The 27,475-nt window shown below is 51.7% G+C and overlaps 1 protein-coding gene across 1 annotated transcript in view; it reads left to right on the plus strand.

Annotated features, from left to right (window-relative positions):
* The first annotated feature begins 4,630 nt into the window (after nucleotides 1–4,630).
* NPR1 (natriuretic peptide receptor 1) overlaps nucleotides 4,631–27,475 on the plus strand; it is a 99,134-nt gene continuing 76,289 nt past the window's right edge. Inside the window, exon 1 of the mRNA XM_040332794.1 lies at nucleotides 4,631–5,903. Coding sequence (XP_040188728.1) covers nucleotides 5,180–5,903 — 724 coding nt within the window. The 5' untranslated portion in view covers nucleotides 4,631–5,179. The remainder of the gene's footprint in view (nucleotides 5,904–27,475) is intronic.

Raw genomic sequence — 27,475 nt, forward strand, 5'->3', positions numbered from 1 at the left:
TTCCTGCTGGCGTCCTATGGGGGTCATGTATGCGAGGATGGCATGGGCTCATGGGGAAGGTTACCCAGGAAAGAAGAGGAATAACCCCCCCCCACCACCAATACTCCTCTAATTATTACTCTCAATAACACTCCTCTACTTCGTACCCCTAACAGTTACTCCCTCCATAGAGTTCTCTTCTACCTTCAGACTTGTCTCCTCTCATTAGTACTACCTGCAGTGTTACTCTCTCCAGCATCCCTCCTACGACTGTCCCCTCTAATACTCCTCTCCATCACCCCGGCAGTACTATGCATACTCCTTCCAGGGTTATTATTAATACTCTTAGTAATAGCTTCATCATTCAGACCCGTCTGCTGGGAGGATTAATCTCCAGTCTCTCAGTGATGACTTCGGGGTTCAGCGCTCCCCCATATACATTGACAAATACTCTGTCCTCTCATTAATACCCGGGTGTGTAATGTGATTGTCCCCACCCCCCTCTTATTAATACTCTGTCCTCTCATTAATACCCGGGTGTGTAACGTGATTGTCCCCACCCCCCTCCGACTCTCTCTTATTAATACTCTGTCCTCTCATTAATACCCGGGTGTGTAACGTGATTGTCCCCACCCCCCTCCGACTCTCTCTTATTAATACTCTGTGCTGGTTACTCCTCTAATTATTACAGTTTCCACACTAACTGTGTCCAGGTGTTACCCGGGGTGTCTCCCACATACTTCTCTCCGTTTTCTATCTCATCGTTCCTCCCCCTCTCTGTCTCTGAGTATCTCTCTGTATCTCATCTCCCTTCTGTCACTCTCTTTCATCTCCAGCTTCTCCATTCCCACCATCAACCTTTGTCTCCTTTCCTCTCCCAGTCTGTGTTGTGTTACTTCCCCTCTCATAATACTTCTCTTTCTCTTCCCTATACTCCTCTCCGTTTCTCTCCCTTCCATCTCCTAACCTCAGATCTCTCTTCCAGTCCCTCTCTGTCTCCTTATTGCTTTCCTATCACTCCTTTCCTCCACCTTGGACTCCTCTCCTCCACCTTGTACTCCTCTACTCTACCCTGTACTCCTCTCCTCCATCCTATACTCCTCTACTCTTCCCTGTACTCCTCTCCTCCATCCTATACTCCTCTCCTCCACCTCATACTCCTCTCCTCCACCTTGTACTCCTCTACTCTACCCTGTACTCCTCTCCTCCATCCTATACTCCTCTCCTCCACCTCATACTCCTCTCCTCCACCTTGTACTCCTCTACTCTACCCTGTACTCCTCTCCTCCACATCATACTCACCTCCTCTATTCTGTACTTCTCTCCTCCATCCTGTAGTTCTCTCCTTGTTCTTATCTCTCTTTGGTGCTCTCTCCTTTTTCCTCTTATCAATCAGTTTCACTATCTATCCTCTCATTTCTCTTCTCTCTCATTCTCCTCTTCTCTCCTCTTTTTTCTTCTCTATTATCTTTCCTTTCCATTTCCCTTCTTTCTTTCCCTTCCATTCCCTTTCCTCCTCTTCTCTCTCATTTCTCTTCACTTTTCTCTCCTCTCCTTCCCTTCCATTCCCTTTCCTCCTCTTCTCTCTCATTTCTCTTCTCTTCTCTTTCCCTTCCCATTCTCTCCTCTCTCTTCCCCCTCCCTTCCATTCCCTTTCCTCTTCTACTCTCCTTTCTCTTTCCCTTTCCTCCTCTCCTCTCTCTTTCCCTTGTCTTCTCTCCTTTTCTCTCACATCCCTGCCTCTCCCATTTTCTTCTGTCTCTCTTCTCCCTCTTACTGTTCCATGTTCTCTCCTTTTATCTTCCCTTCCATCCTCTCTCGTTACCTTTCATTCTCTGCACTCTTTTTTTCCCTTCCATCCTCTCCTCTCTTTTTTCCTTCCCTTCTCTCCTCTCTACTCATCTCCTCTCCTCTGTCCCCTCTCTCTCACATACCTTCTCTCCTCTCCTTCTCTCCTCTTCTCTTCTCTTCTCTTCTCTTCTCTTCTCTTCTCTCCTCTCCTCTCCTCTCACACCCCTGCCTCTCCCCTTTTCTTCTCTCCTCTCTATTTCCCTTCTCTCTTCTTGCTTTCCCTTCTTTTCTCTCCTCTCTTCTCCTCTCTCTTCTCCTTCCATCCTCTCCTGTCTTCTTTCTTTCCCTTTCCTCCTCTCCTCTCTCTTTCCCTTTTATCCTTTCGTCTCACATCCCTGCCTCTCCCCTTTACTTCTCTTCTCTTCCCTACATTCTCGGAGTACCTGTCTCTCTTCTCCCTCTTTCTGTTCCGTGTTCTCTTTTTTTATCAGTATCTATCTGTTCTCTCCTTTCTTCCCCCTTTCTCTTCTCTCCTCTCTCATACGTATCTCCCCCCCCTTATCTACTCCCTTCCATTCTCAGGGTACCTGTCTCTTCTCTCCTCTCTCATACATATCCTCTGTCTCTTCTCTCCTCTCTCATACATATCCTCTGTCTCTTCTCTCCTCTCTCATACATATCCTCTGTCTCTTCTCTCCTCTCTCATACATATCCTCTGTCTCTTCTCTCCTCTCTCATACATATCCTCTGTCTCTTCTCTCCTCTCTCATACATATCCTCTGTCTCTTCTCTCCTCTCTCATACATATCCTCTGTCTCTTCTCTCCTCTCTCGTACATATCCTCTGTCTCTTCTCTCCTCTCTCATACATATCCTCTGTCTCTTCTCTCCTCTCTCATATATATCCTCTGTCTCTTCTCTCTCATACATATCCTCTGTCTCTTCTCTCCTCTCTCATACATATTCTCTGTCTCTTCTCTCTCATACATATCCTCTGTCTCTCCTCTCCTCTCTTATACATATCCTCTGTCTCTTCTCTCCTCTCTCATACATATCCTCTGTCTCTTCTCTCCTCTCTCATACATATTCTCTGTCTCTTCTCTCTCATACATATCCTCTGTCTCTCCTCTCCTCTCTTATACATATCCTCTGTCTCTTCTCTCCTCTCTCATACATATTCTCTGTCTCTTCTCTCTCATACATATCCTCTGTCTCTCCTCTCCTCTCTTATACATATCCTCTGTCTCTTCTCTCCTCTCTCATACATATCCTCTGTCTCTTCTCTCCTCTCTCATACATATCCTCTGTCTCTTCTCTCCTCTCTCATACATATCCTATGTCTCTTCTCTCCTCTCTCATACATATCCTCTGTCTCTTCTCTCCTCTCTCATACATATCCTCTGTCTCTTCTCTCTCATACATATCCTCTGTCTCTCCTCTCTCATACATATCCTCTGTCTCTTCTCTCTCATACATATCCTCTGTCTCTTCTCTCCTCTCTCATACATATCCTCTGTCTCTTCTCTCCTCTCTCATACATATCCTCTGTCTCTTCTCTCTCATACATATCCTCTGCCCCCCCCATCTACTCCCTCCATTCTCAGGGTACCTGTCTCTTCTCTCATACATATCCTCTGCCCCCCCCCCCATCGGCTCCCTCCATTCTCAGAGTACCTGTCTCTTCTCTCTCATACATATCCTCTACCCCCCCCCATCTGCTCCCTCCATTCTCAGAGTACCTGTCTCTTCTCTCATACATATCCTCTGTCTCTTCTCTCATACATATCCTCTGTCTCTCCTCTCCTCTCTTATACATATCCTCTGCCCCCCCCATCTGCTCCCTCCATTCTCAGGGTACCTGTCTCTTCTCTTATACATATCCTCTACCCCCCCCCCCCCCATCTGCTCCCTCCATTCTCAGGGTACCTGTCTCCTCTCTTATACATATCCTCTCCCCCCCCCCCATCTGCTCCCTCCATTCTCAGGGTACCTGTCTCCTCTCTTATACATATCCTCTACCCCCCCCCCCCCCATCGGCTCCCTCCATTCTCAGAGTACCTGTCTCTTCTCTCATACATATCCTCTGTCTCTTCTCTCCTCTCTCATACATATCCTCTGCCCCCCCCCTTATCTACTCCCTCCATTCTCAGAGTACCTGTCTCTTCTTTTATACATATCCTCTGCCCCCCCATCGGCTCCCTCCATTCTCAGGGTACCTGTCTCTTCTCTTATACATATCCTCTGCCCCCCCCCCCATCTGCTCCCTCCATTCTCAGGGTACCTGTCTCCTCTCTTATACATATCCTCTGCCCCCCCCCCTTATCTACTCCCTCCATTCTCAGGGTACCTGTCTCTTCTCTCTCATACATATCCTCTGCCCCCCCATCTACTCCCTCCATTCTCAGAGTACCTGTCTCTTCTCTTATACATATCCTCGCCCCCCCCCCCATCTGCTCCCTCCATTCTCAGGGTACCTGTCTCTTCTCTTATACTTATCCCCTCCCCCCCCCCATCGGCTCCCTCCATTCTCAGGGTACCTGTCTCTTCTCTCCTCTCTTATACATATCCTCTGCCCCCCCCCCATCTGATCCCTCCATTCTCGGAGTACTTGCCTCTCCTTCCTCTCTTCACTTCACTTGTTGGACTTACTTCAGCCTGAATCCCACCCTGCAGTCACCCCCCCCCCCCCCCGGGTACACCCCTCTTATGCCCTGTCCCCCTGTCCCCAGACCTACCCCCTGCCCACACCCTCCTCTCCTCCTCCATTACCTGGAATTGTCAGAACTTCTCCATCCCTGAAAGTCTCCCCCATTCTCCAGAGGGTGATTAGATATTTATTCTCCCCCCCCCCCCCCCCCCCCCCCCACACACACACAGATACGCTCACCAGTCACCAGATAAATATTTGCAGCTCTGCGAAAGCCAAAATCTCCGGGTTCTGATCTCCAGCATTCTCTCCAAGTTTCAGGGTTGTGACCAGAACCTCCTCTGCCTCCTCCTCCTTCTCCTTTTCTAAGTACCCCCCCCCCTCCTGTAGGTCTCTCCACCGCTGTCAGATCCACTTGGACCGCTGTCAGGGTCGGGGATAACGTGGGTGACCCTTTTTTTTTTTTACCTTGGTGACATCCAGCCAGGAAGGGGTTAAGCTGCAAAGCTTATGATAACAAGCCTTTTGTCACTGAGTCAGGGGAAGGAAAGAAGGAAGCCTGCCTCCGGATAATAGGAATTTCTGTGCCCCAGCCACTTCCAGCAGCTACGATCTCATGGATGGGAGCGAAGGGACTCACAGATGGGAACCGGTTAACGACGCCGTGGATGTATCTCTGTAATTGCTCTCTGGCCAGCGAGACTCTCCTCTGAATCTTTCAAAGAGGGCGCAGAGTGGCTCAAGTCCCCCTTCTTCTTGGCGTATGGGTAAGAGTAGAGTCAAGACCCTCTACAAAATGCTCGGGAGATGGGTGCTGGTGTTCTTGGCCAGTTGGGTGGTTTGCCACGGCTCTCAGGAAGCCCAGAACCTCACCATTGCGGTGCTGCTGCCCAAAACCAGCACCTCATACCCGTGGGCACTGCCCAGGGTCGGACCCGCCATCCAGATGGCCATCGACCGCGTCAACGCCGACCGCGACCTCCTCCCGGACTTTCACCTCTGGGCGGTTTACGGCGACACCGAGGACAAGCACAAGAGGTGCTCCGAGTCGGCCGCCCCGGTGACCGCGGTGGACATGCAGTTCCTCTACCACCCGTACGTCTTCCTGGGCCCAGCGTGCATTTATTCGGCCGCTCCGGTGGTCCGCTTTACCGAGCACTGGAAGGTCCCCCTGATCACGGCCGGAGCTTCGGCATTTGGGTTCGGAGTCAAGGATGAGGAGTACAAATACATCACCAGGACGGGAGTTGTCCACTCCAAGCTGGCCCAGTTTTTGATGCACATCCACCAGCAGTACAACTGGAGCAGTCGTGCCATGCTCATATACAGCGACGACAAGGACGACCGCGCCTGCTACTTCACCATCGAGGGAGCCTTCGTGGAGCTGCCAAAGTTTAACAATATGACCGTGGTGGATACGAACATGAAACAGGACGGAGTGATCAACCACACCTCCACCATCCAGTACATCAAGCAGAAAGGGCGCAGTAAGTAAAAACTTGCCATCTTTGTTCGCCAACTTGAGGGGGTATGATGCAACACCAACAAGTTTCTCTAACAACTACTTGTAGGCTTCATGAAGACCTACAAGTCCATTCAGGGCTGTAGATCACAAGCAGTTGTGCAGAACTATAACTCCCACCATCTTATAGACCCACAAAACCATTCAGGGTTGTAGACTCACAAAACCATTCTGGATTGTAGACCACAAAACCATTCTGGGTTATAGACCCACAAAACCATTCTGGGTTGTAGACCACAAAACCATTCCGGGTTGTAGACCACAAAACCATTCCGGGTTGTAGACCACAAAACCATTCCGGGTTGTAGACCACAAAACCATTCCGGGTTGTAGACCACAAAACCATTCTGGGTTATAGACCCACAAAACCATTCCGGGTTATAGACCCACAAAACCATTCCGGGTTGTAGACCACAAAACCATTCCGGGTTGTAGACCACAAAACCATTCCGGGTTGTAGACCCACAAAACCATTCAGGCTCGTAGACCACACGCATTTGTAGATGCACAAGTCCCAGATAAACATAGACCTGTGCAGAACCATAACTCTCAGCATGCAAATAACCATTTTATAGACCAACAAATCCATTAGGGGTTTTAGAGCACAAGCAGTTGTAGACGTACAAGACCCATAACTCTCAGCATGCAAATAGCCATCTTGTAGACCCACAAGACCATTCAGGGTTGTAGACCACAAGCAGTTGTAGATGTACTAGTCCCAGGTCAACATAGACCTGTTTAGAACCATAACTCCCAGCATGCAAATAACCATTTTGTAGACCCACAAAACTATTCAGGCTTGTACACATAAAAGTCCCATAACTCTCAACATGCAGGTAGCCACCTTAAAGACCCAAAAAACATTGAGGGCTGTAGATCTCAAGCAGTTGTAGATGTACAAGTCCAAGGCAAACATAGACCTGTGCAGAACCATAACTCTCAGCATGCAAATAACCATTTTATAGACCAACAAAACCATTAGGGGTTGTAGACTACAAGCAGTTGTAGACGTACAAGACCCATAACTCTCAGCATGCAAATAGCCATCTTGTAGACCCACAAGACCATTCAGGTGTGTAGACCACAAGCAGTTGTAGATGTACTAGTCCCAGGTCAACATAGACCTGTTTAGAACCATAACTCCCAGCATGCAAATAACCATTTTGTAGATCCACAAAACCATTCAGGCTTGTAGACCACAAGGAGTTGTAGACATACAAGTCCCATGTAAACCTAGACCTGTGCGGAACTATAACTCTCTGCATACAAATAACCATTTTGTAGACCCACAAGACCATTCGGGATTGTAGACCACAAGGAGTTGTAGGCATAACAGTCCCATAACTCTCAGCATGCAGATAGCCACCTTGAAGACCCAAAAACCATTGAGGGCTGTAGATCCCAAGCAGTTGTAGATGTACAAGTCCAAGGCAAACATAGACCTGTGCGGAACCGTAACTCCCAGCATGCAAATAGCCATCTTGTAGACCCACAAAACCATTCAAGGTTGTAGACCACAAAACCATTCAAGGTTGTAGACCACAAAACCATTCAAGGTTGTAGACCACAAAACCATTCAAGGTTGTAAACCACAAAACCATTCAAGGTTGTAGACCCACAAAACCATTCAGGGTTGTAGACCCACAAAACCATTCCGGGTTGTAGACCCACAAAACCATTCCGGGTTGTAGACCCACAAAACCATTCCGGGTTGTAGACCACAAAACCATTCTGGGTTGTAGACCACAAAACCATTCAAGGTTGTAGACCCACAAAACCATTCAAGGTTGTAGACCCACAAAACCATTCAAGGTTGTAGACCCACAAAACCATTCAAGGTTGTAGACCACAAAACCATTCAAGGTTGTAGACCACAAAACCATTCTGGGTTGTAGACCACAAAACCATTCAAGGTTGTAGACCACAAAACCATTCAAGGTTGTAGACCACAAAACCATTCAAGGTTGTAGACCCACAAAACCATTCAAGGTTGTAGACCACAAAACCATTCAAGATTGTATGCCCACAAAACCATTCCGGGTTGTAGACCACAAAACCATTCAAGGTTGTAGACCACAAAACCATTCAAGGTTGTAGACCACAAAACCATTCAAGGTTGTAGACCACAAAACCAGGTTGTAGACCACAAATCCATTCAAGGTTGTAGACCACAAAACCATTCAAGGTTGTAGACCCACAAAACCATTCCGGGTTGTAGACCACAAAACCATTCAAGGTTGTAGACCACAAAACCATTCAAGGTTGTAGACCCACAAGCAGTTACAGGCATACAAGTCCCATGTAAACATAGACCTATGCGGAACCATAACTCCCAGCATGCAAATAACCATCTTGTAGACCCACAAGACCATTCATAGTTGTACACCGAAAAGATCTTGCAAAGGGCAGTTCTAGCCACCAACTGCCTAGATAAAGTGGTAGCGTGCTGGAAAATGTTTGAGGCATTTTCCAGCATGCTGGATCTCACATCCAATTAGCATTCTTTCGATCAGCTTCTTTGACACGACTCTTTAAATGTTCATAAAAAGGTCACCATGGCGGCTGTAGATGACGAGTCGTCACAATGCGGGTCGGGGGACAAGGGTCAATGACAGCGGTTGTATTCAGGCGTTACATTATGTCTACGGCCGCGTTGGCAGGAATACGCGCGGTTCCGCTTCCCTGCCCGTTAACTGAATTCGTATTGATGGAGACAGAAATTAACTTTTGGCAGTTAAGAAGACATTAATGTTTAATTCCGCGGAGCCTCCGCCGCATTCTGTTCTTCGCCTGCTGGGGAAAGGGGCGCCCGAGGCCGGCGCTGCATGTCGCTGTTGGCTGCAGGTTGGGAATTCTGCGCTGAGGGTGGGGGGGAGGCGGGGTTGGTGGTGACAACGGAGGAAAGGTGTGGCTGGGCAAGCATTGGACATTTAATGAGTCCGAATATCTGCTGGAGGAGTCGAGGATCAGCAAAATTCCTCAGGGTCAGGCGGCTGCTGCTGCGTACAGCTGTGTCTCTCTCTCCTCCCGGGTTCCTGGTATCTGCAGGAGTGGAAAGACAGAATAATAGCTGGGGGGGGGGGGGCTGTATTCTGTAGAACTGCAGGTCCCAGCATGTGCATTTTCTTGTAGCAGAACCACAAGTCCCAGCACATCTGCAGACTTGTAACAGCAGCAGGACTACAAAACACAGCTAGACCCAATGCAGAACTACAAGTCCTAGCAGACCTTTAAATGTAGCAGGACTACAAGACACAGCATGCCTATAGACCCAATGCAGAACTAGAAGTCCTAGCAACAGGACTACAAGACACAGCATGCCTATAGACCCAATGGAGAGCCACAAGTCCTAGCAGCAGGACTACAAGACACAGCATGCCCATAGACCCGATGTAGAACCACAAGTCTTAGAAGACCTTTAAACGTAGCAGGACTACAAAACCCAGCATGCCCATATACGGGCTGTGGAACTACAAGTCCCAGCACACCCCGCAGACCTATCAAAGCAGCAGGACTGCAGCACATCTCAGCACACCCACAAGCCAACTGTGGAACCACAAGTCCCAGCACACGATAACAGCAGCAAGACTACAAGACACAGCATGCCCATAGACTCAATGGAGAGCCACAAGTCCTAGCATAAGGACTACAAGACACAGCATGCCCATAGACTCAATGCAGAACTAGAAGTCCTAGCAGCAGGACTACAAGACACAGCATGCCCATAGACCCAATGGAGAACCACAAGTCCTAGCAGCAGGACTACAAGACACAGCATGCCCATAGACCCAATGGAGAACCACAAGTCCTAGCAGCAGGACTACAAGACGCAGCATGCCCATAGACCTGATGCAGAACTAGAAGTCCTAGCAGCAGGACTACAAGACGTAGCATGCCCATAGACCCAATGCAGAACTAGAAGTCCTAGCAGCAGGACTACAAGACACAGCATGCCCATAGACCTGATGCAGAACTAGAAGTCCTAGCAGCAGGACTACAAGACACAGCATGCCCATAGATAGACCCGATGCAGAACTAGAAGTCCTAGCAGAAGGACTACAAGACACAGCATGCCCATAGACCCGATGGAGAGCCACAAGTCCTAGCAGCAGGACTACAAGACGCAGCATGCCCATAGACCCGATGGAGAGCCACAAGTCCTAGCAGCAGGACTACAAGACGCAGCATGCCCATAGACCTGATGCAGAACTAGAAGTCCTAGCAGCAGGACTACAAGACGTAGCATGCCCATAGACCCAATGCAGAACTAGAAGTCCTAGCAGCAGGACTACAAGACGTAGCATGCCCATAGACCCAATGCAGAACTAGAAGTCCTAGCAGCAGGACTACAAGACACAGCATGCCCATAGACCCAATGCAGAACTAGAAGTCCTAGCAGCAGGACTACAAGACACAGCATGCCCATAGACCCGATGCAGAACTAGAAGTCCTAGCAGCAGGACTACAAGACACAGCATGCCCATAGACCCGATTCAGATCTAGAAGTCCTAGCAGCAGGACTACAAGACACAGCATGCCCATAGACCTAATGTAGAACCACAAGTCCCAACATGCCCACAGACCTAAGGTTAAAGCAACATGCAGAAAGTCCCGTTGTAGGACTACAAGTCCCAGGTTAAACGCTGACCTACTGCGACTCCAAAAAACATCTGTAGGGCTCCAGTAACCGACAAATCCGTTCACGACTCCACCCCGAGCTCCAGTAGCTGTGGAACTACAAGTACCAAAATGCAAACAATCGATAAACTGCCAGCTGGTTCTGGTGGAACTACAGGTCCCAGCATCCCGTGTCATCTTCTGAAGCGCAGAGGATGCTGGGACTTGTAGTTAGAGCTAGGCATTGCATAGATGATGGTAGCTCTAAGGGGCGGGCGATTGTACAATCGGATTGTATAGTGTATGATCAGCTTAAAGGCGAGAACATTTTTTTTAATTAAAATTCAGGTAAGACGTTAGAGCTTTCGCTCGATTGCACAATTCCGGAAGCAGCCAATCAGAAAGCGGCATCTGCCTGATTTTATTACAGCAGCCGGAAATCTGAGGTCCGCTGAATACGCGCAATAATATAGGACTTGGCACGGTCTCCGTTTTTGTGACGATACCGGCATTGAGCAGTGTGGATGCCGCGTTCACCGCCCGCCCGCCCGCCCTCGGGCGCTGCCCTGCCCACCGCCACGTTCAGGTCATGAAGGAGTTAAGTGGCAGTTCGGGGGAGTCAGCCGCTTGCAGAGCCAGTGAATGAATAACCGACAGACATTACCAGGGGCCATTTTCTAACATACGCTGGGAAGGTGGAGGAGGGGGGGAGGGGACTGGCACAGAAGCTTCCTCTGCCAAGCGGGCAAAGTGCCAGATATAGAGTTATAGACTTATTGTTAGCAAACAAGCACAGCCCCAGGCCAATCTCCCCCACCCCAATCTGGATCCAGAAAACCCTAGACTGGCATCCCAGGTCTCCTCTTCACCTGTGTCTGGAGAACAGGACCGGACCCTCACCTGTGTCTGGAGAACGGGACCGGACCCTCACCTGTGTCTGCAGAACGGGACCAGTCCCTCACCTGTGTCTGGAGAATGGGACCAGTCCCTCACCTGTGTCTGGAGAATGGGACCGGACCCTCACCTGTGTCTGGAGAATGGGACCGGACCCTCACCTGTGTCTAAAGAACGGGACCGGACCCTCACCTGTGTCTGCAGAACGGGACCAGTCCCTCACCTGTGTCTGGAGAATGGGACCGGACCCTCACCTGTGTCTGGAGAACAGGACCGGACCCTCACCTGTGTCTGGAGAACGGGACCGGACCCTCACCTGTGTCTGGAGAACGGGACCGGACCCTCACCTGTGTCTGGAGAACAGGACCGGACCCTCACCTGTGTCCGGAGAACAGGACCGGACCCTCACCTGTGTCTGGAGAACGGGACCGGACCCTCACCTGTGTCTGGAGAACGGGACCGGACCCTCACCTGTGTCCGGAGAACGAGACCGGACCCTCACCTGTGTCCGGAGAACGGGACCGGACCCTCACCTGTGTCTGGAGAACGGGACCGGACCCTCACCTGTGTCTGGAGAACGGGACCGGACCCTCACCTGTGTCTGGAGAATGGGACCGGACCCTCACCTGTGTCTGGAGAATGGGACCGGACCCTCACCTGTGTCTGGAGAATGTGACCGGACCCTCACCTGTGTCTGGAGAATGGGACCAGACTCTCACCTGTGTCTGGAGCTCTATATAAGAACCTCACAGGTCTCTTATTCACCTGTGTCTGGAGAACAGGACCGGACCCTCACCTGTGTCCGGAGAACGGGACCGGACCCTCACCTGTGTCCGGAGAACGGGAATGGACTCTCGCCTGTGTCTGGAGCTCTATATAAAAACCTCACAGTTCTCCTCACCTGTGTCTGGAGAACAGGACCAAACCCTCACCTGCATCAGGAGCTCTATATAAGAACCTCACACACAGGTCTCCTCTTCACCTGTGTCCGGAGAACGGGACCCGACCCTCACCTGTGTCCGGAGAACGGGACTGGACTCTCGCCTGTGTCTGGAGAACAGGACCGGACTCTCACCTGTGTCAGGAGCTCTATATAAGAACCTCACAGGTCTCTTCTTCACCTGTGTCCGGAGAACAGGACCGGACCCTCACCTGTGTCCAGAAAATGGGACCGGACTCTCACCTGTGTCTGGAGATCAGGATCGGACCTTCACCTGTGTCTGGAGATCAGGATCGGACCTTCACCTGTGTCTGGAGATCAGGATCGGTCCTTCACCTGTGTCTGGAGTTCTATAAAGGAACATCACAGGTTTCCTCTTCACTTGTGTCTGAAGAACGGGACCGGACCCTCACCTGTGTCTGGAGTTCTTTAAAGAACTTCACAGGTCTCCTCTTCACCTGTGTCTGGAGATAAGGATCGGACCTTCACCTGTGTCTGGAGCTCTATATAGGTCTCCTCTTCACCTGTGTCCAGGTAACAGGACCGGACCTTAATCTGTGTCTGGAGTTCTTTATAAGAACTTCACAGGTCTCCTCTTCCCCTGTCTCCTGAATATGGGATCGGACCTTCACCTGTGTCTGGAGCTCCATATAGGAACCCCTCAGGTCTCCTTTTAATCTGTGTCTGCAGCTCTAAAGAATAAACAGAAGACCTGAGGGGTTCTTCTATGGAGCTTCAGACACAGGTGAAGGGGAGACCTGAGGGGTTCTTCTATGAAGCTCCAGGCACAGGTAAAGAGAAGAACCCCTCAGGTCTCCTCTTCACCTGTGTCTGCAGCTCCATATAGGAACCCCTCAATTCTCCTCTTCATCTATGTCTGGAGCTCTATATAAGAACTTCACAGATATCCGCTTTGACTTTGACCGGAGAACGGACTGGACCTTCACCTGTGTCTGGAGCTCCATATAGGAACCCCTTAAGTCTACTCTTTATCAATGTCTGGAGCTCTATATAATAACCTCACAGGTCTCCTCTTTACCTGTGTCCAGGTAACGTGACCGGACCTTAATTTTTGTCTGGAGTTCTTTATAAGAACTTCACAGGTCTCCTCTTCAGCTGTGTCCTGAAAATGGAACCGGACCTTCACTTGTGTCTGGAGCTCCATATAGGAACCCCTCAGGTCTCCTTGTCACCTGTGTCTGGAGTTTTATATAAAAACCTCACAGGTCTCCTTTTCACCTGTGTCTGGAGAAAGAGAGCGGACCTTCACCTGTCTGGAGCTCCATAAAGGAACCTCCTCAGGTTTCCTCTTCACCTGTGTCTGGAGCTCCATAGAAGAACCTCTTAGGTCTCTTCACCTGTGTCTGGAGCTCTATATAGGAACCTCACAGGTCTCTTCTACTTGTGGGTCTTGAGCTCTAAATAGGAACTCAGAGGCCTCTTCTTTTGGATCCAGAACTCTAAGTAGGAACCTTGCAGGTCTCTTCTTGTGGATCCGGAACTCTAAGTAGGAACCTTGCAGGTCTCTTCTTTTTGTGGGTCCGGAAATCTAAGTAGTAACCTTGCAGGTCTCTTCTTGTGTGTCCAGAACTCGAAGTAGGAACCTTGCAGGTCTCTTCTTCTTGTGTGTCCAGAACTCGAAGTAGGAACCTTGCAGGTCTCTTCTTCTTGTGGGTCCGGAACTCTAAGTAGGAACCTTGCAGGTCTCTTCTTGTGGGTCCGGAACTCTAAGTAGGAACCTTGCAGGTCTCTTCTTGTGGGTCCGGAACTCTAAGTAGGAACCTTGCAGGTCTCTTCTTCTTGTGGGTCCAGAACTCTAAGTAGGAACCTTGCAGGTCTCTTCTTCTTGTGGGTCCAGAACTCTAAGTAGGAACCTTGCAGGTCTCTTCTTCTTGTGGGTCCGGAACTCTAAGTAGGAACCTTGCAGGTCTCTTCTTCTTGTGGGCGCAGAACTCTAAGTAGGAACCTTGCAGGTCTCTTCTTCTCGTGGATACGGAACTCTAAGTAGGAACCTTGCAGGTCTCTTCTTCTTGTGGGTCCAGAACTCTAAGTAGGACCCTTGCAGGTCTCTTCTTGTGGGTGCAGAACTCTAAGTAGGAACCTTGCAGGTCTCTTCTTGTGGGTGCAGAACTCTAAGTAGGAACCTTGCAGGTCTCTTCTTCTTGTGGGTCTGGAGCCTCATTATTGGGAGTATTCGGATAGAAAACATTTTGGAGAACCTTCTAGTAGAAGTAGAAAAGCCTCTTCCTGAAGTCGTGCCCTTTTTTCTCTCCGGCGGAGTAACAATAGATTGTTTATACAAATCTCCGGGCTGCAGATGGAAATGAAGATACTTTCAATGAAGTTCATTTTACTGCAGCTAAATGTCTCCCAACCCCCAGCCAGCTCCGGGACTGGGAATGAGATCGGCGGGTGATTTATGACCGATCGCAGGTTTGTCGCTCTCACATGTAGGGCAATGGAAGCGAGATAATGCAATTTATAGGCGACGCGCTCCGGAAAACCATTTCTCGGGAAATGTCAGATCTTCTTATGTGTCAAGTTTCCTCGTTTTATCTGGAGATCAATTTCTGTGTCATGAATCCGATGAATTATGTAAATCAGGTTTCACCCAATCGAGGAAGGACCTTCTAATGTGTACGAGGAAGGACCTCCATATGTGTACGAGGAAGGACCTCCATATGTGTACGAGGAAGAACCTCCATATGTGTACGAGGAAGGACCTTCATACGTGTACGAGGAAGGACCTTCATATGTGTACGAGGAAGGATCTTCCTATGTGTACGAGGAAGGACCTTCATATGTGTACGAGGAAGGACCTTCATATGTGTACGAGGAAGGATCTTCCTATGTGTACGAGGAAGGACCTTCATATGTGTACGAGGAAGGACCTTCATATGTGTACGAGGAAGGATCTTCATATGTGTACGAGGAAGGACCTTCATATGTGTACGAGGAAGGACCTTCTAATGTGTAAGAGGAAGGACCTTCATATGTGTACGAGGAAGGACCTTCATATGTGTACGAGGAAGGACCTTCATATGTGTACGAGGAAGGATCTTCATATGTGTACGAGGAAGGACCTCCATATGTGTACGAGGAAGGACCTTCATATGTGTACGAGGAAGGATCTTCATATGTGTACGAGGAAGGACCTTCATATGTGTACGAGGAAGGATCTTCATATGTGTACGAGGAAGGACCTCCATATGTGTACGAGGAAGGACCTTCATATGTGTACGAGGAAGGACCTCCATATGTGTACGAGGAAGGACCTCCATATGTGTACGAGGAAGGACCTTCATATGTGTACGAGGAAGGACCTTCATATGTGTACGAGGAAGGATTTTCATATGTGTACGAGGAAGGACCTCCATATGTGTACGAGGAAGGACCTTCATATGTGTACGAGGAAGGACCTTCATATGTGTACGAGGAAGGACCTTCATATGTGTACGAGGAAGGACCTTCATATGTGTACGAGGAAGGACCTCCATATGTGTACGAGGAAGGACCTCCATATGTGTACGAGGAAGGACCTTCATATGTGTACGAGGAAGGACCTTCATATGTGTACATTCTAAAAGCTTGCAGCTTGTCACCATGAAAACGCGTCAGTCTCTCTCCGCAATGCGTTTAGCCTTTAAATGTTCTCTAGAAAGGGACCTTTATGTCTGCAAATGTTAATGAGAAGGAATCCCGATGTCCTGAAAATGTTGTCATTTGTTATTACATTGTTTACAATTCAGTAGAGCGGGGGAAGGGTCAGACTGACCGTATATCATTCGGGATGAGACGCTACTAGCAAGGGGGACCTAATAAAGGGGGTCCAACCCGCTACTAGCAAGGGGGACCTAATAAAGGGGGTCCAACCCACTACTAGCAAGGAGGACCTAATAAAGGGGGTCCAACCCGCTACTAGCAAGGGGGGCTAATAAAGGGGGTTCAACCTGCTACTAGCAAGATGGGGCTAATAAAGGGGGTCCAATACACTACTAGCAAGGGGGACCTAATAAAGGGGGTCCAACCCGCTACTAGCAAGGGGGACCTAATAAAGGGGGTCCAACCTGCTACTAGCAAGGGGGACCTAATAAAGGGGGTCCAACCGGCTACTAGCAAGGGGGACCTAATAAAGGGGGTCCAACCCGCTACTAGCAAGGGGGACCTAATAAAGGGGGTCCAACCCGCTACTAGCAAGGGGGACCTAATAAAGGGGGTCCAACCCACTACTAGCAAGGGGGACCTAATAAAGGGGGTCCAACCCACTACTAGCAAGGGGGGCTAATAAAGGGGGTTCAACCTGCTACTAGCAAGGGGGACCTAATAAAGGGGGTCCAACCCGCTACTAGCAAGGGGGACCTAATAAAGGGGGTCCAACCTGCTACTAGCAAGGGGGACCTAATAAAGGGGGTCCAACCCGCTACTAGCAAGGGGGACCTAATAAAGGGGGTCCAACCCGCTACTAGCAAGGAGGACCTAATAAAGGGGGTCCAACCCACTACTAGCAAGGGGGACCTAATAAAGGGGGTCCAACCCACTACTAGCAAGGGGGGCTAATAAAGGGGGTCCAATACACTACTAGCAAGGGGGACCTAATAAAGGGGGTCCAACCCGCTACTAGCAAGGGGGGCCTAATAAAGGGGGTCCAACCCGCTACTAGCAAGGGGGGCCTAATAAAAGGGGGTCCAACCCGCTACTAGCAAGGGGGACCTAATAAAGGGGGTCCAACCCGCTACTAGCAAGGGGGATCTAATAAAGGGGGTCCAACCCGCTACTAGCAAGGGGGGCCTAATAAAGGGGGTCCAACCCGCTGCTAGCAAGGAGGACCTAATAAAGGGGGTCCAACCCGCTACTAGCAAGGTGGGGCAAATAAAGGGGGTCCAACCCGCTACTAGCAAGGAGGATCTAAAAAAGGGGGGTCCAACACGCTACTAGCAAGGAGGATCTAAAAAAGGGGGGTCCAACACGCTACTAGCAACGAGGTCCTAAAAAAAGGGGGTCCAACCCGCTAGTAGCAAGGAGGACCTAATAAAGGGGGTCCAACCCGCTACTAGCAAAGGGGACCTAATAAAGAGGGTCCAACCCGCTACTAGCAAGGGGGACCTAATAAAGGGGGTCCAACCTGCTACTAGCAAGGGGGACCTAATAAAGGGGGTCCAACCCGCTACTAGCAAGGGGGACCTAATAAAGAGGGTCCAACCCGCTACTAGCAAGGGGGACCTAATAAAGGGGGTCCAACCCGCTACTAGCAAGGGGGACCTAATAGAGGAGGTCCAACCCACTACTAGCAAGGGGGACCTAATAAAGGGGGTCCAACCCGCTACTAGCAAGGGGGACCTAATAAAGAGGGTCCAACCCGCTACTAGCAAGGAGGACCTAATAAAGAGGGTCCAACCCGCTACTAGCAAGGGGGACCTAATAAAGGGGGTCCAACCTGCTACTAGCAAGGGGGACCTAATAGAGGAGGTCCAACCCACTACTAGCAAGGGGGACCTAATAAAGGGGGTCCAACCCGCTACTAGCAAGGGGGACCTAATAAAGAGGGTCCAACCCGCTACTAGCAAGGAGGACCTAATAAAGAGGGTCCAACCCGCTACTAGCAAGGGGGACCTAATAAAGGGGGTCCAACCCGCTACTAGCAAGGGGGACCTAATAAAGAGGGTCCAACCCACTACTAGCAAGGGGGACCTAATAAAGGGGGTCCAACCCGCTACTAGCAAGGAGGACCTAATAAAGAGGGTCCAACCCGCTACTAGCAAGGGGGACCTAATAAAGAGGGTCCAACCCACTACTAGCAAGGGGGACCTAATAAAGGGGGTCCAACCCGCTACTAGCAAGGGGGACCTAATAAAGAGGGTCCAACCCACTACTAGCAAGGGGGGCCTAATAAAGGGGGTCCAACCCACTACTAGCAAGGAGGACCTAATAAAGGGGGTCCAACCCGCTACTAGCAAGGGGGACCTAATAAAGGGGGTCCAACCCGCTACTAGCAAGGGGGACCTAATAAAGGGGGTCCAACCCGCTACTAGCAAGGGGGACCTAATAAAGGGGGTCCAACCCACTACTAGCAAGGGGGACCTAATAAAGAGGGTCCAACCCGCTACTAGCAAGGAAGACCTAATAAAGGGGGTCCAACCCACTACTAGCAAGGGGGACCTAATAAAGGGGGTCCAACCCACTACTAGCAAGGTGGGGCTAATAAAGGGGTCCAACCCGCTACTAGAGAGGAGGACCTAATAAAGGGGGTCCAACCCGCTACTAGCAAGGGGGACCTAATAAAGAGGGTCCAACCTGCTACTAGCAAGGAGGACCTAATAAAGGGGGTCCAACCCGCTACTAGCAAGGGGGACCTAATAAAGGGGGTCCAACCCGCTACTAGCAAGGTGGGGCTAATAAAGGGGGTCCAACCCGCTACTGGCAAGGGGGACCTAATAAAGAGGGTCCAACCTGCTACTAGCAAGGGGGACCTAATAAAGGGGGTCCAACCCGGGACTAGCGAGGGGGACCTAATAAAGGGGGTCCAACCCGCTACTAGCAAGGGGGGCCTAATAAAGGGGGTCCAACCCGCTACTAGCAAGGGGGACCTAATAAAGGGGTCCAACCCGCTACTAGCAAGGTGGGGCTAATAAAGGGGGTCCAACCCGCTACTAGCAAGGTGGGGCTAATAAAGGGGGTCCAACCCGCTACTGGCAAGGGGGACCTAATAAAGGGGGTCCAACCCGCTACTAGCAAGGAGGACCTAATAAAGAGGGTCCAACCCGCTACTAGCAAGGGGGACCTAATAAAGGGGGTCCAACCCTCTACTAGCAAGGTGGAACTAATAAAGAGGGTCCAACCCGCTACTAGCAAGATGGGGCTAATAAAGGGGGTCCAACCCGCTACTAGCAAGGGGGACCTAATAAAGGGGGTCCAACCCGCTACTAGCAAGGGGGACCTAATAAAGGGGGTCCAACCCGCTACTAGCAAGGGGGACCTAATAAAGGGGGTCCAACCCGCTACTAGCAAGGAGGACCTAAAAAAAGGGGGTCCAACCCGCTACTAGCAAGGAGGACCTAATAAAGGGGGTCCAACCCGCTACTAGCAAGGGGGACCTAATAAAGGGGGTCCAACCCGCTACTAGCAAGGAGGACCTAATAAAGGGGGTCCAACCCGCTACTAGCAAGGGGGACCTAATAAAGGGGGTCCAACCCGCTACTAGCAAGGGGGGCCTAATAAAGGGGGTCCAACCCGCTACTAGCAAGGGGGACCTAATAAAGGGGGTCCAACCCGCTACTAGCAAGGGGGGCCTAATAAAGGGGGTCCAACCCGCTACTAGCAAGGTGGGGCAAATAAAGGGGGTCCAACCCGCTACTAGCAAGGTGGGGCAAATAAAGGGGGTCCAACCCGCTACTAGCAAGGAGGACCTAAAAAAAGGGGGTCCAACCCGCTACTAGCAAGGTGGGGCAAATAAAGGGGGTCCAACCCGCTACTAGCAAGGAGGACCTAAAAAAAAGGGGGTCCAACCCGCTACTAGCAAGGTGGGGCAAATAAAGGGGGTCCAACCCGCTACTACCAAGGGGGACCTAATAAAGAGGGTCCAACCCACTACTAGCAAGGGGGACCAAATAAAGAGGGTCCAACCCGCTACTACCAAGGGGGACCTAATAAAGAGGGTCCAACCCACTACTAGCAAGGGGGACCTAATAAAGGGGGTCCAACCCGCTACTAGCAAGGGGGACCTAATAAAGGGGGTCCAACCCTCTACTAGCAAGGAGGACCTAATAAAGGGGGTCCAACCCGCTACTAGCAAGGTGGGGCAAATAAAGGGGGTCCAACCCGCTACTAGCAAGGTGGGGCTAATAAAGGGGGTGCGTCCGGGTGCACGCGCTTTTTTGCACATTACCACGCGACGCGTTTTTAGAGCACCCCATTGATTTCACGCATTCCCGATCCGTAGTAGTGTGAACCCAGCCTTACTCATGTCACAGGTACATAGGAGAGGCAATTATTCCCCACGCCTACTAAATGGCGCTGACGCCAGCGAGCTCGTTCCCCCTGCATGTGTGTGATCAACAGGCGGAGGAGAAATGCTGACATCAGCAGCCAATGGGGACGTGCCCTCGCAGTCACATGTAAGGAGGTGCCTACAGGAAGGAAGCCCCACTACTGATGGTGACAGCTGCTTCCTGGGGAAGGAGTAGCTACACAGTGTCATGGCGGCCACCTTTCCCAACATGTTTTCCTGATATTAACCCGTAACGGGCCATGTGATAAACACCCTGCTAAGTCCCTGAAAATTCCAAGCATAATATCCTATCTACCCTATGATATCGTCCTACCTGCCAAAACCCACATTGACCTGGTCTCATTCACCTCCAGTACTGACCTAACCTCCCAACCCACCTCCAGTACTGACCTAACCTCCCAACACACCTCCAGTACTGACCTAACCTCCTAACCCACCTCCAGTACTGACCTAACCTCCCAACCCACCTCCAGTACTGACCTAACCCCCTCCAGTACTGACCTAACCTCCCAACCCACCTCCAGTACTGACCTAACCTCCCAACCCACCTCCAGTACTGACCTAACCTCCCAACCCACCTCCAGTACTGACCTAGCCTCCTAGCCCACCTCCAGTACTGACCTAACCTCCTAACCCACCTCCAGTACTGACTTAACCTCCCAACCCACCTCCAGTACTGACCTAACCTCCCAACCCACCTCCAGTACTGACCTAACCTCCTAACCCACCTCCAGTATTGACCTAACCTCCCAACCCACCTCCAGTACTGACCTAACCTCCCAACCCACCTCCAGTACTGACCTAACCTCCTAACCCACCTCCAGTACTGACCTAACCTCCCAACCCACCTCCAGTACTGACCTAACCCCCTCCAGTACTGACCTAACCTCCCAACCCACCTCCAGTACTGACCTAACCTCCCAACCCACCTCCAGTACTGACCTAACCTCCCAACCCACCTCCAGTACTGACCTAGCCTCCTAGCCCACCTCCAGTACTGACCTAACCTCCTAACCCACCTCCAGTACTGACTTAACCTCCCAACCCACCTCCAGTACTAACCTAACCTCCCAACCCACCTCCAGTACTGACCTAACCTTTCCACTCATCCCTGATACTGACCTAACCTCCCAACCCACCTCCAGTACTGACCTAACCTTTCCACTCATCCCTGATAGTGACCTAACCTCCCAACCCACCTCCAGTACTGACCTTACCTCCCAACCCACCTCTGATACTAACCTCTCCACTCATCCCTGATACTTACCTAACCTCCCAACCCTCCTCCACACTGACCTAACCTCCCAACCCACCTCCAGTACTGACCTTACCTCCCAACCCATCTCCAGTACAGACCTAACCTCCCAACGCACCTACAATACTGACCTAACCTCTCCAATCATCCCCCATACTGACCTTACCTCCCAACCCATCTCCAGTACTGACCTAACCTTCCAACCCACCTACAATACTGACCTAACCTCTTCAATCATCCCCCATACTGACCTTACCTCCCAAGCCACCTCCAGGTCTGACTTGACCTCCCAACCCACCTACAATACTGACCTAACTTCCCAACCCACCTACAATACTGACCTAACCTCTCCAATCATTTCTGATACTGACCTAACCTCCCAACCCATCTCCATTTCTGACCTAATCTTTCCACCCATACCTCCCAACCTACTTCATACATTGACCTACACTCTCAGCTCATCCACGATACTGACCTAACCTCCCAACCCACCTACAATACTGACCTAATCTCTCCATTAATCCCAGATACTGACCTTACCTCCCAACCCACCTCCAGCACTGACCTAACCTCCCAACCCACCTCCAGTTCTGACCTAACCTTTCCACTCATCCCTGATGCTGACCATACCTCCCAACCCACTTCTTACATTGGCCTAAACTCTCAGCTCATCCCTGTTACTGGCCCAATCTCTCCACTCATCCATGATACTGACCTAACCTCCCAACCCTACCTCTGATACTGACCTAACCTTTCCACTCATCCCAGATACTGACCCATCTCCAGTACAAACCTAACCTCCCAACCCACCTACAATACTGACCTAACCTCTCCATTAATCCCAGATACTGACTTTACCTCCCAACCCACCTCCAGTACTAGACTCGGTCAGTTTTAGAGGTAGATAGGAAGGCTAGGTCAGTATTGAGGATGAGTTGAGAGGCTAGGTCAATATCCAAAGTAAGTTGGAAGGTTATGTCAGTATCCAGGATGAGATGTGAGGCTAGGTCAGTATATGACTCGAAAGGTTAGGTCAGTATCGAGGATGAGTTGGGAGGCTAGGTCCGTATATGACTTGGAAGGTTAGGTCAGTATCGAGGATGAGTTGGGAGGCTAGGTCCGTATATGACTTGGAAGGTTAGGTCAGTATCGAGGATGAGTTGGGAGGCTAGGTCCGTATATGGCTTGGAAGGTTAGGTCAGTATCGAGGATGAGTTGGGAGGCTAGGTCTGTATATGACTTGGAAGGTTAGGTCAGTATCGAGGATGAGTTGGGAGGCTAGGTCTGTATATGACTTGGAAGGTTAGGTCAGTGTCGAGGATGAGTTGGGAGGCTAGGTCCGTATATGACTTGGAAGGTTAGGTCAGTATCGAGGATGAGTTGGGAGGCTAGGCCCATATATGACTTGGAAGGTTAGGTCAGTATCGAGGATGAGTTGGGAGGCTAGGTCCGTATATGACTTGGAAGGTTAGGTCAGTATCGAGGATGAGTTGGGAGGCTAGGTCCGTATATGACTTGGAAGGTTAGGTCAGTATCGAGGATGAGTTGGGAGGCTAGGCCCATATATGACTTGGAAGGTTAGGTCAGTATCGAGGATGAGTTGGGAGGCTAGGTCCGTATATGACTTGGAAGGTTAGGTCAGTATCGAGGATGAGTTGGGAGGCTAGGCCCATATATGACTTGGAAGGTTAGGTCAGTATCGAGGATGAGTTGGGAGGCTAGGTCCATATATGACTTGGAAGGTTAGGTCAGTATCGAGGATGAGTTGGGAGGCTAGGTCCGTATATGACTTGGAAGGTTAGGTCAGTATCGAGGATGAGTTGGGAGGCTAGGTCCGTATATGACTTGGAAGGTTAGGTCAGTATCGAGGATGAGTTGGGAGGCTAGGTCCGTATATGACTTGGAAGGTTAGGTCAGTATCGAGGATGAGTTGGGAGGCTAGGTCCGTATATGACTTGGAAGGTTAGGTCAGTATCGAGGATGAGTTGGGAGGCTAGGTCCTTATATGACTTGGAAGGTTAGGTCAGTATCGAGGATGAGTTGGGAGGCTAGGTCTGTATATGACTTGGAAGGTTAGGTCAGTATCGAGGATGAGTGGGGGAGAAGGGGAACATTTTACGCCTTCTGCCCCCCCCAAAACACAGACAAACCACAAACGTAACCCCAGAGACGTGAAGCTCCCCGCGGCAGCGGCGGTGCGAAGTGAAAGGCGAGACGCCGTGTAGAGTTGTTGAACTGACGACTCCAATTAATTAGCGAGCAAGAACGCCGCACTCGGCTCATATCAACTTCCGTACGGCAAACCGCCGCCAATTCCCAGGCCGAGTGCTTCGGTAAATAAATGCCAATTACCCCGGCACCCCCCCTCGGTGCTCCTGGATCTGCCCCCGCTGCTAACAGCGGCTCTCATTACCTCCTCTCTGTATTCATAGGAAATGTCAATGGTGACAGCGGCCCTCCCGGGACCTGCGCCCTGCGGGGGGGGTTGATGGAGCTTGTCTGTACGGTCTTCGCAGACTCAGCGGGGGAGGGATACAAGCAGCGGGCGGATGTCAAATATTATTCTATAAAGGGGATCTCCGTGCGGGGAAAAGCGTTCGCTGAAGTGGCGCGTCTCCAGATCCGTCTTCCGATGTATCAACGCATCGAATAACAACGTAACCGCGGCGTGTGAACCGCCATCTGCAGAGAGTCTTCCCACCGCGACTCTCCTTATAAAAGATTTGGATTTACGTTACGCCGCGTCTCGAAGTACGGGGGGGGGGGCACGGACACCGGAACGCGCACAAAAATGGCACGCTTTCCCGCAACGCACAAAAACGCATTGCCCTTTTAGCAGATGTGTGGCACCACCATTGATATTGGCCCCCTCATGCATCTGCAAACGCGCAAGCTCTTCAGAGCATTCAGAGCTGTGGTGGGGACAGGGGAGCACACAGGGGCCTGGGGGCCACAGGGAGGGGGGAGCCAGCAGAGCTGTGGTGGGGACAGGGGAGCACACAGGGGCCTGGGGGCCACAGGGAGGGGGGAGCCAGCAGAGCTGTGGTGGGGACAGGGGAGCACACAGGGGCCTGGGGGCCACAGGGAGGGGGGAGCCAGCAGAGCTGTGGTGGGGACAGGGGAGCACACAGGGGCCTGGGGGCCACAGGGAGGGGGGAGCCAGCAGAGCTGTGGTGGGGACAGGGGAGCTCACAGGGGCAGCAGGGCATGGAGAGAGGAGGGGGTTGGGAACCCAGCAGAGCTGTGGCGGGGACAGGGGAGCACACAGGGGCCACAGGGAGGGGGGGAGCCAGCAGAGATGTGGTAGGGACAGGGGAGCACACAGGGGCAGCAGGGCATGGAAAGGGGAGGGGGTTGAACCCGGCAGAGCTGTAGTGGGGACAGGGGAGCACACAGGGGCCCGGGGGCAGTAGGCCATGGAGAGGGGAGGGGGTTGAACCCGGCAGAGCTGTAGTGGGGACAGGGGAGCACACAGGGGCCCGGGGACAGCAGAACAGGGAGATAGGCGGGGGTTGAACCTGGCAGAGCTGTGGTGGGGATGGGGCAACACACAGGGGCCCGGGGGCAGCAGGGCAGGAAGAGGGGAGGGGGTTGAACCTGGCAGAGCTATGGTGGGGATTGGGGAGCACACAGGGGACTGGGGGCAGCAGGGCAGGGAGGGGAAGCTGGCAGAGCTGTGGTGGGGATGGGGCAGCACACAGGGCCCCGGGGGCAGCTAGAAGCAAGTAAAATAGACAGGAGGGGCGGCATAGAGAGGAATTGATCCCCTCCATTCTCCTCCTGCAGCCACTGAATGCTGGTGGGAGGGAGGGGAGGAGGAAGATGAATGGGATTGGTTCCTCTATATGGCCGCTCCTCCTATCCAGGTGTACAGGGGAGCCCGGCCACCATTGCGCCCCCTGTAGGTACGCCCCTGTCTCTGATGCTTTCAGGTGAACAGAGTGATGGACATTTTAGGGAAAAGAGGCCCTGTCTGTCTCTCCCACCTCTCAGCAGTTCTATATTTGCACCGCAGGATGGCGGGTAATGGCGGCGGCGGCAGAAGTGCGGAAGCCCCCGGTACATCAGCCAGGAATGCGGTCCAAGCCTCCGGTAACAAACAGACAAATAAAATCATCAGATCTCGATTGGGAAAAATCCCTTTAAACCAATTTTTTTTCCACCGCTGGTTACTCGGCAACCCCACCAGGAGAAGTCTTTGTTACATTGTTACCTTCAGATATGAAGGTAAAGGAAGTCACATGACAACATCAGGTCATCAGATCACACATCTGGGGGGAGGGGAGGCCGAGGGGCGCTCACCAACCCACAGCAGATGTGAGAGCCGGGGGGTTCAGGATGGGCTCTCGGGGGGGGGGGGTTCAGGATGGGCTCTCGTGGGGGGGGTTCAGGATGGGCTCTCGGGGGGGGGGGTTCAGGATGGGATCTTGGGGGGGTTCAGGATGGGCTCTCGGGGGGGGTTCAAGATGGGCTCTCGGGGGGGGGGGTTCAGGATGGGATCTTGGGGGGGGGTTCAGGATGGGCTCTCAGGGGGGGTTCAGGATGGGCTCTTGGGGGGGGTTCAGGATGGGCTCTCGGGGGGGGGGGGGTTCGGGGTGGGCTCTCGGGGGGGGGGTTCAGTATGGGCTCTCGGGGGGGAGGGGGCAGCCATGTGTTATACAGGAGAATGCGCGTTCCCATCCCCACGCTCCGTCTCCGCAGGCCCCACCGTGGAATCCTTGCGCAATCTGGCGCTGGGCCGGTGAAATGTCAGATGGAATTAGGAGAACTGAGTGATGCGGAGAGTGCGCCCCCCCCCCCCCCCCCCCCCGCCCAGAGCATCGCCACCCCCCCCCGCCGCCCTGAATTATTCATCCGCAGGCCACTTTTATTGTAATACGCGTTCTGCGCCGGGAGGGGGGGGGGGGTGTGGGGTCCATTAAAGAGCAAAAACACCTGTGTGAGAAGGCTCTGATAGAAGCTGACCCTGATCTAAAATAGTAAAGGTGGGCTCAGACACAGAAATTGTGAGGGTGTCGGGTAATGGGAGGTGGAAGTGGGCGTGACCCCATGCAAATGATGGGCCGAGCGCCAGACAGGTACGCCGGCGTGGCAAAGTTTTTTTACGCCCGGCGTATCACGGACTGCGCATGCGCCGTGACGTGGACGCATGCACAGCACCCCTCCATGCGCCTGCTCACAACCACACCGGCACAACCGCCTAAGCTACGCCGGATCACTGCGTACGCCCTAAACATAACGTGCGAGACGCACGTCCAACGCACAATACGGGCCACGGCTGCCCCTGGCATGTTGGCGTACGGATGTGTTGTCCTGCAAGTGGGGTTGCTCTGCCCGTCCGTAACGGTGCTGCTGCAGCTGCTCTCCAGCTGACCTGTGCATGTCTGTTGCCGGGTTGCGCCTCATGTATGGGGAATAACTTTACGCTGGACGTACAACTTGCGCGCATCTCGCGTAGCCTGCGCCGGGCGCACGCACGTTCGTGAGTCGGCGTATTCCCCTCATTTGCATGTTCGCATGGCTAATCAGTGGGAGCAGCACCATGCGCCCAGCCCACATGTGCGACCACCCTACGCCGGCGTGCTCGCGCTACGTCGGCGGGCGTAGCCTGTTATTAGGCGCATGTTGGTTCGAAGATTATTATTACTATTTTTATTATTATTATTATTTTTATTATTATTAATTATAATAATAATAATATTCATTTCATTCTCTTATTTTCAATGAATATATATATATATTTTAATACTTTCTTGGCAATGCTGAGGTCAGAAGCGTGTCCCTCGGTTTGGCGCTCAGTATGGCGGCCCGCGCTGTAATTGTGGT

Source organism: Rana temporaria, chromosome 13 (assembly GCF_905171775.1).
Source record: "Rana temporaria chromosome 13, aRanTem1.1, whole genome shotgun sequence".
Classification (NCBI taxonomy): domain Eukaryota; kingdom Metazoa; phylum Chordata; class Amphibia; order Anura; family Ranidae; genus Rana; species Rana temporaria.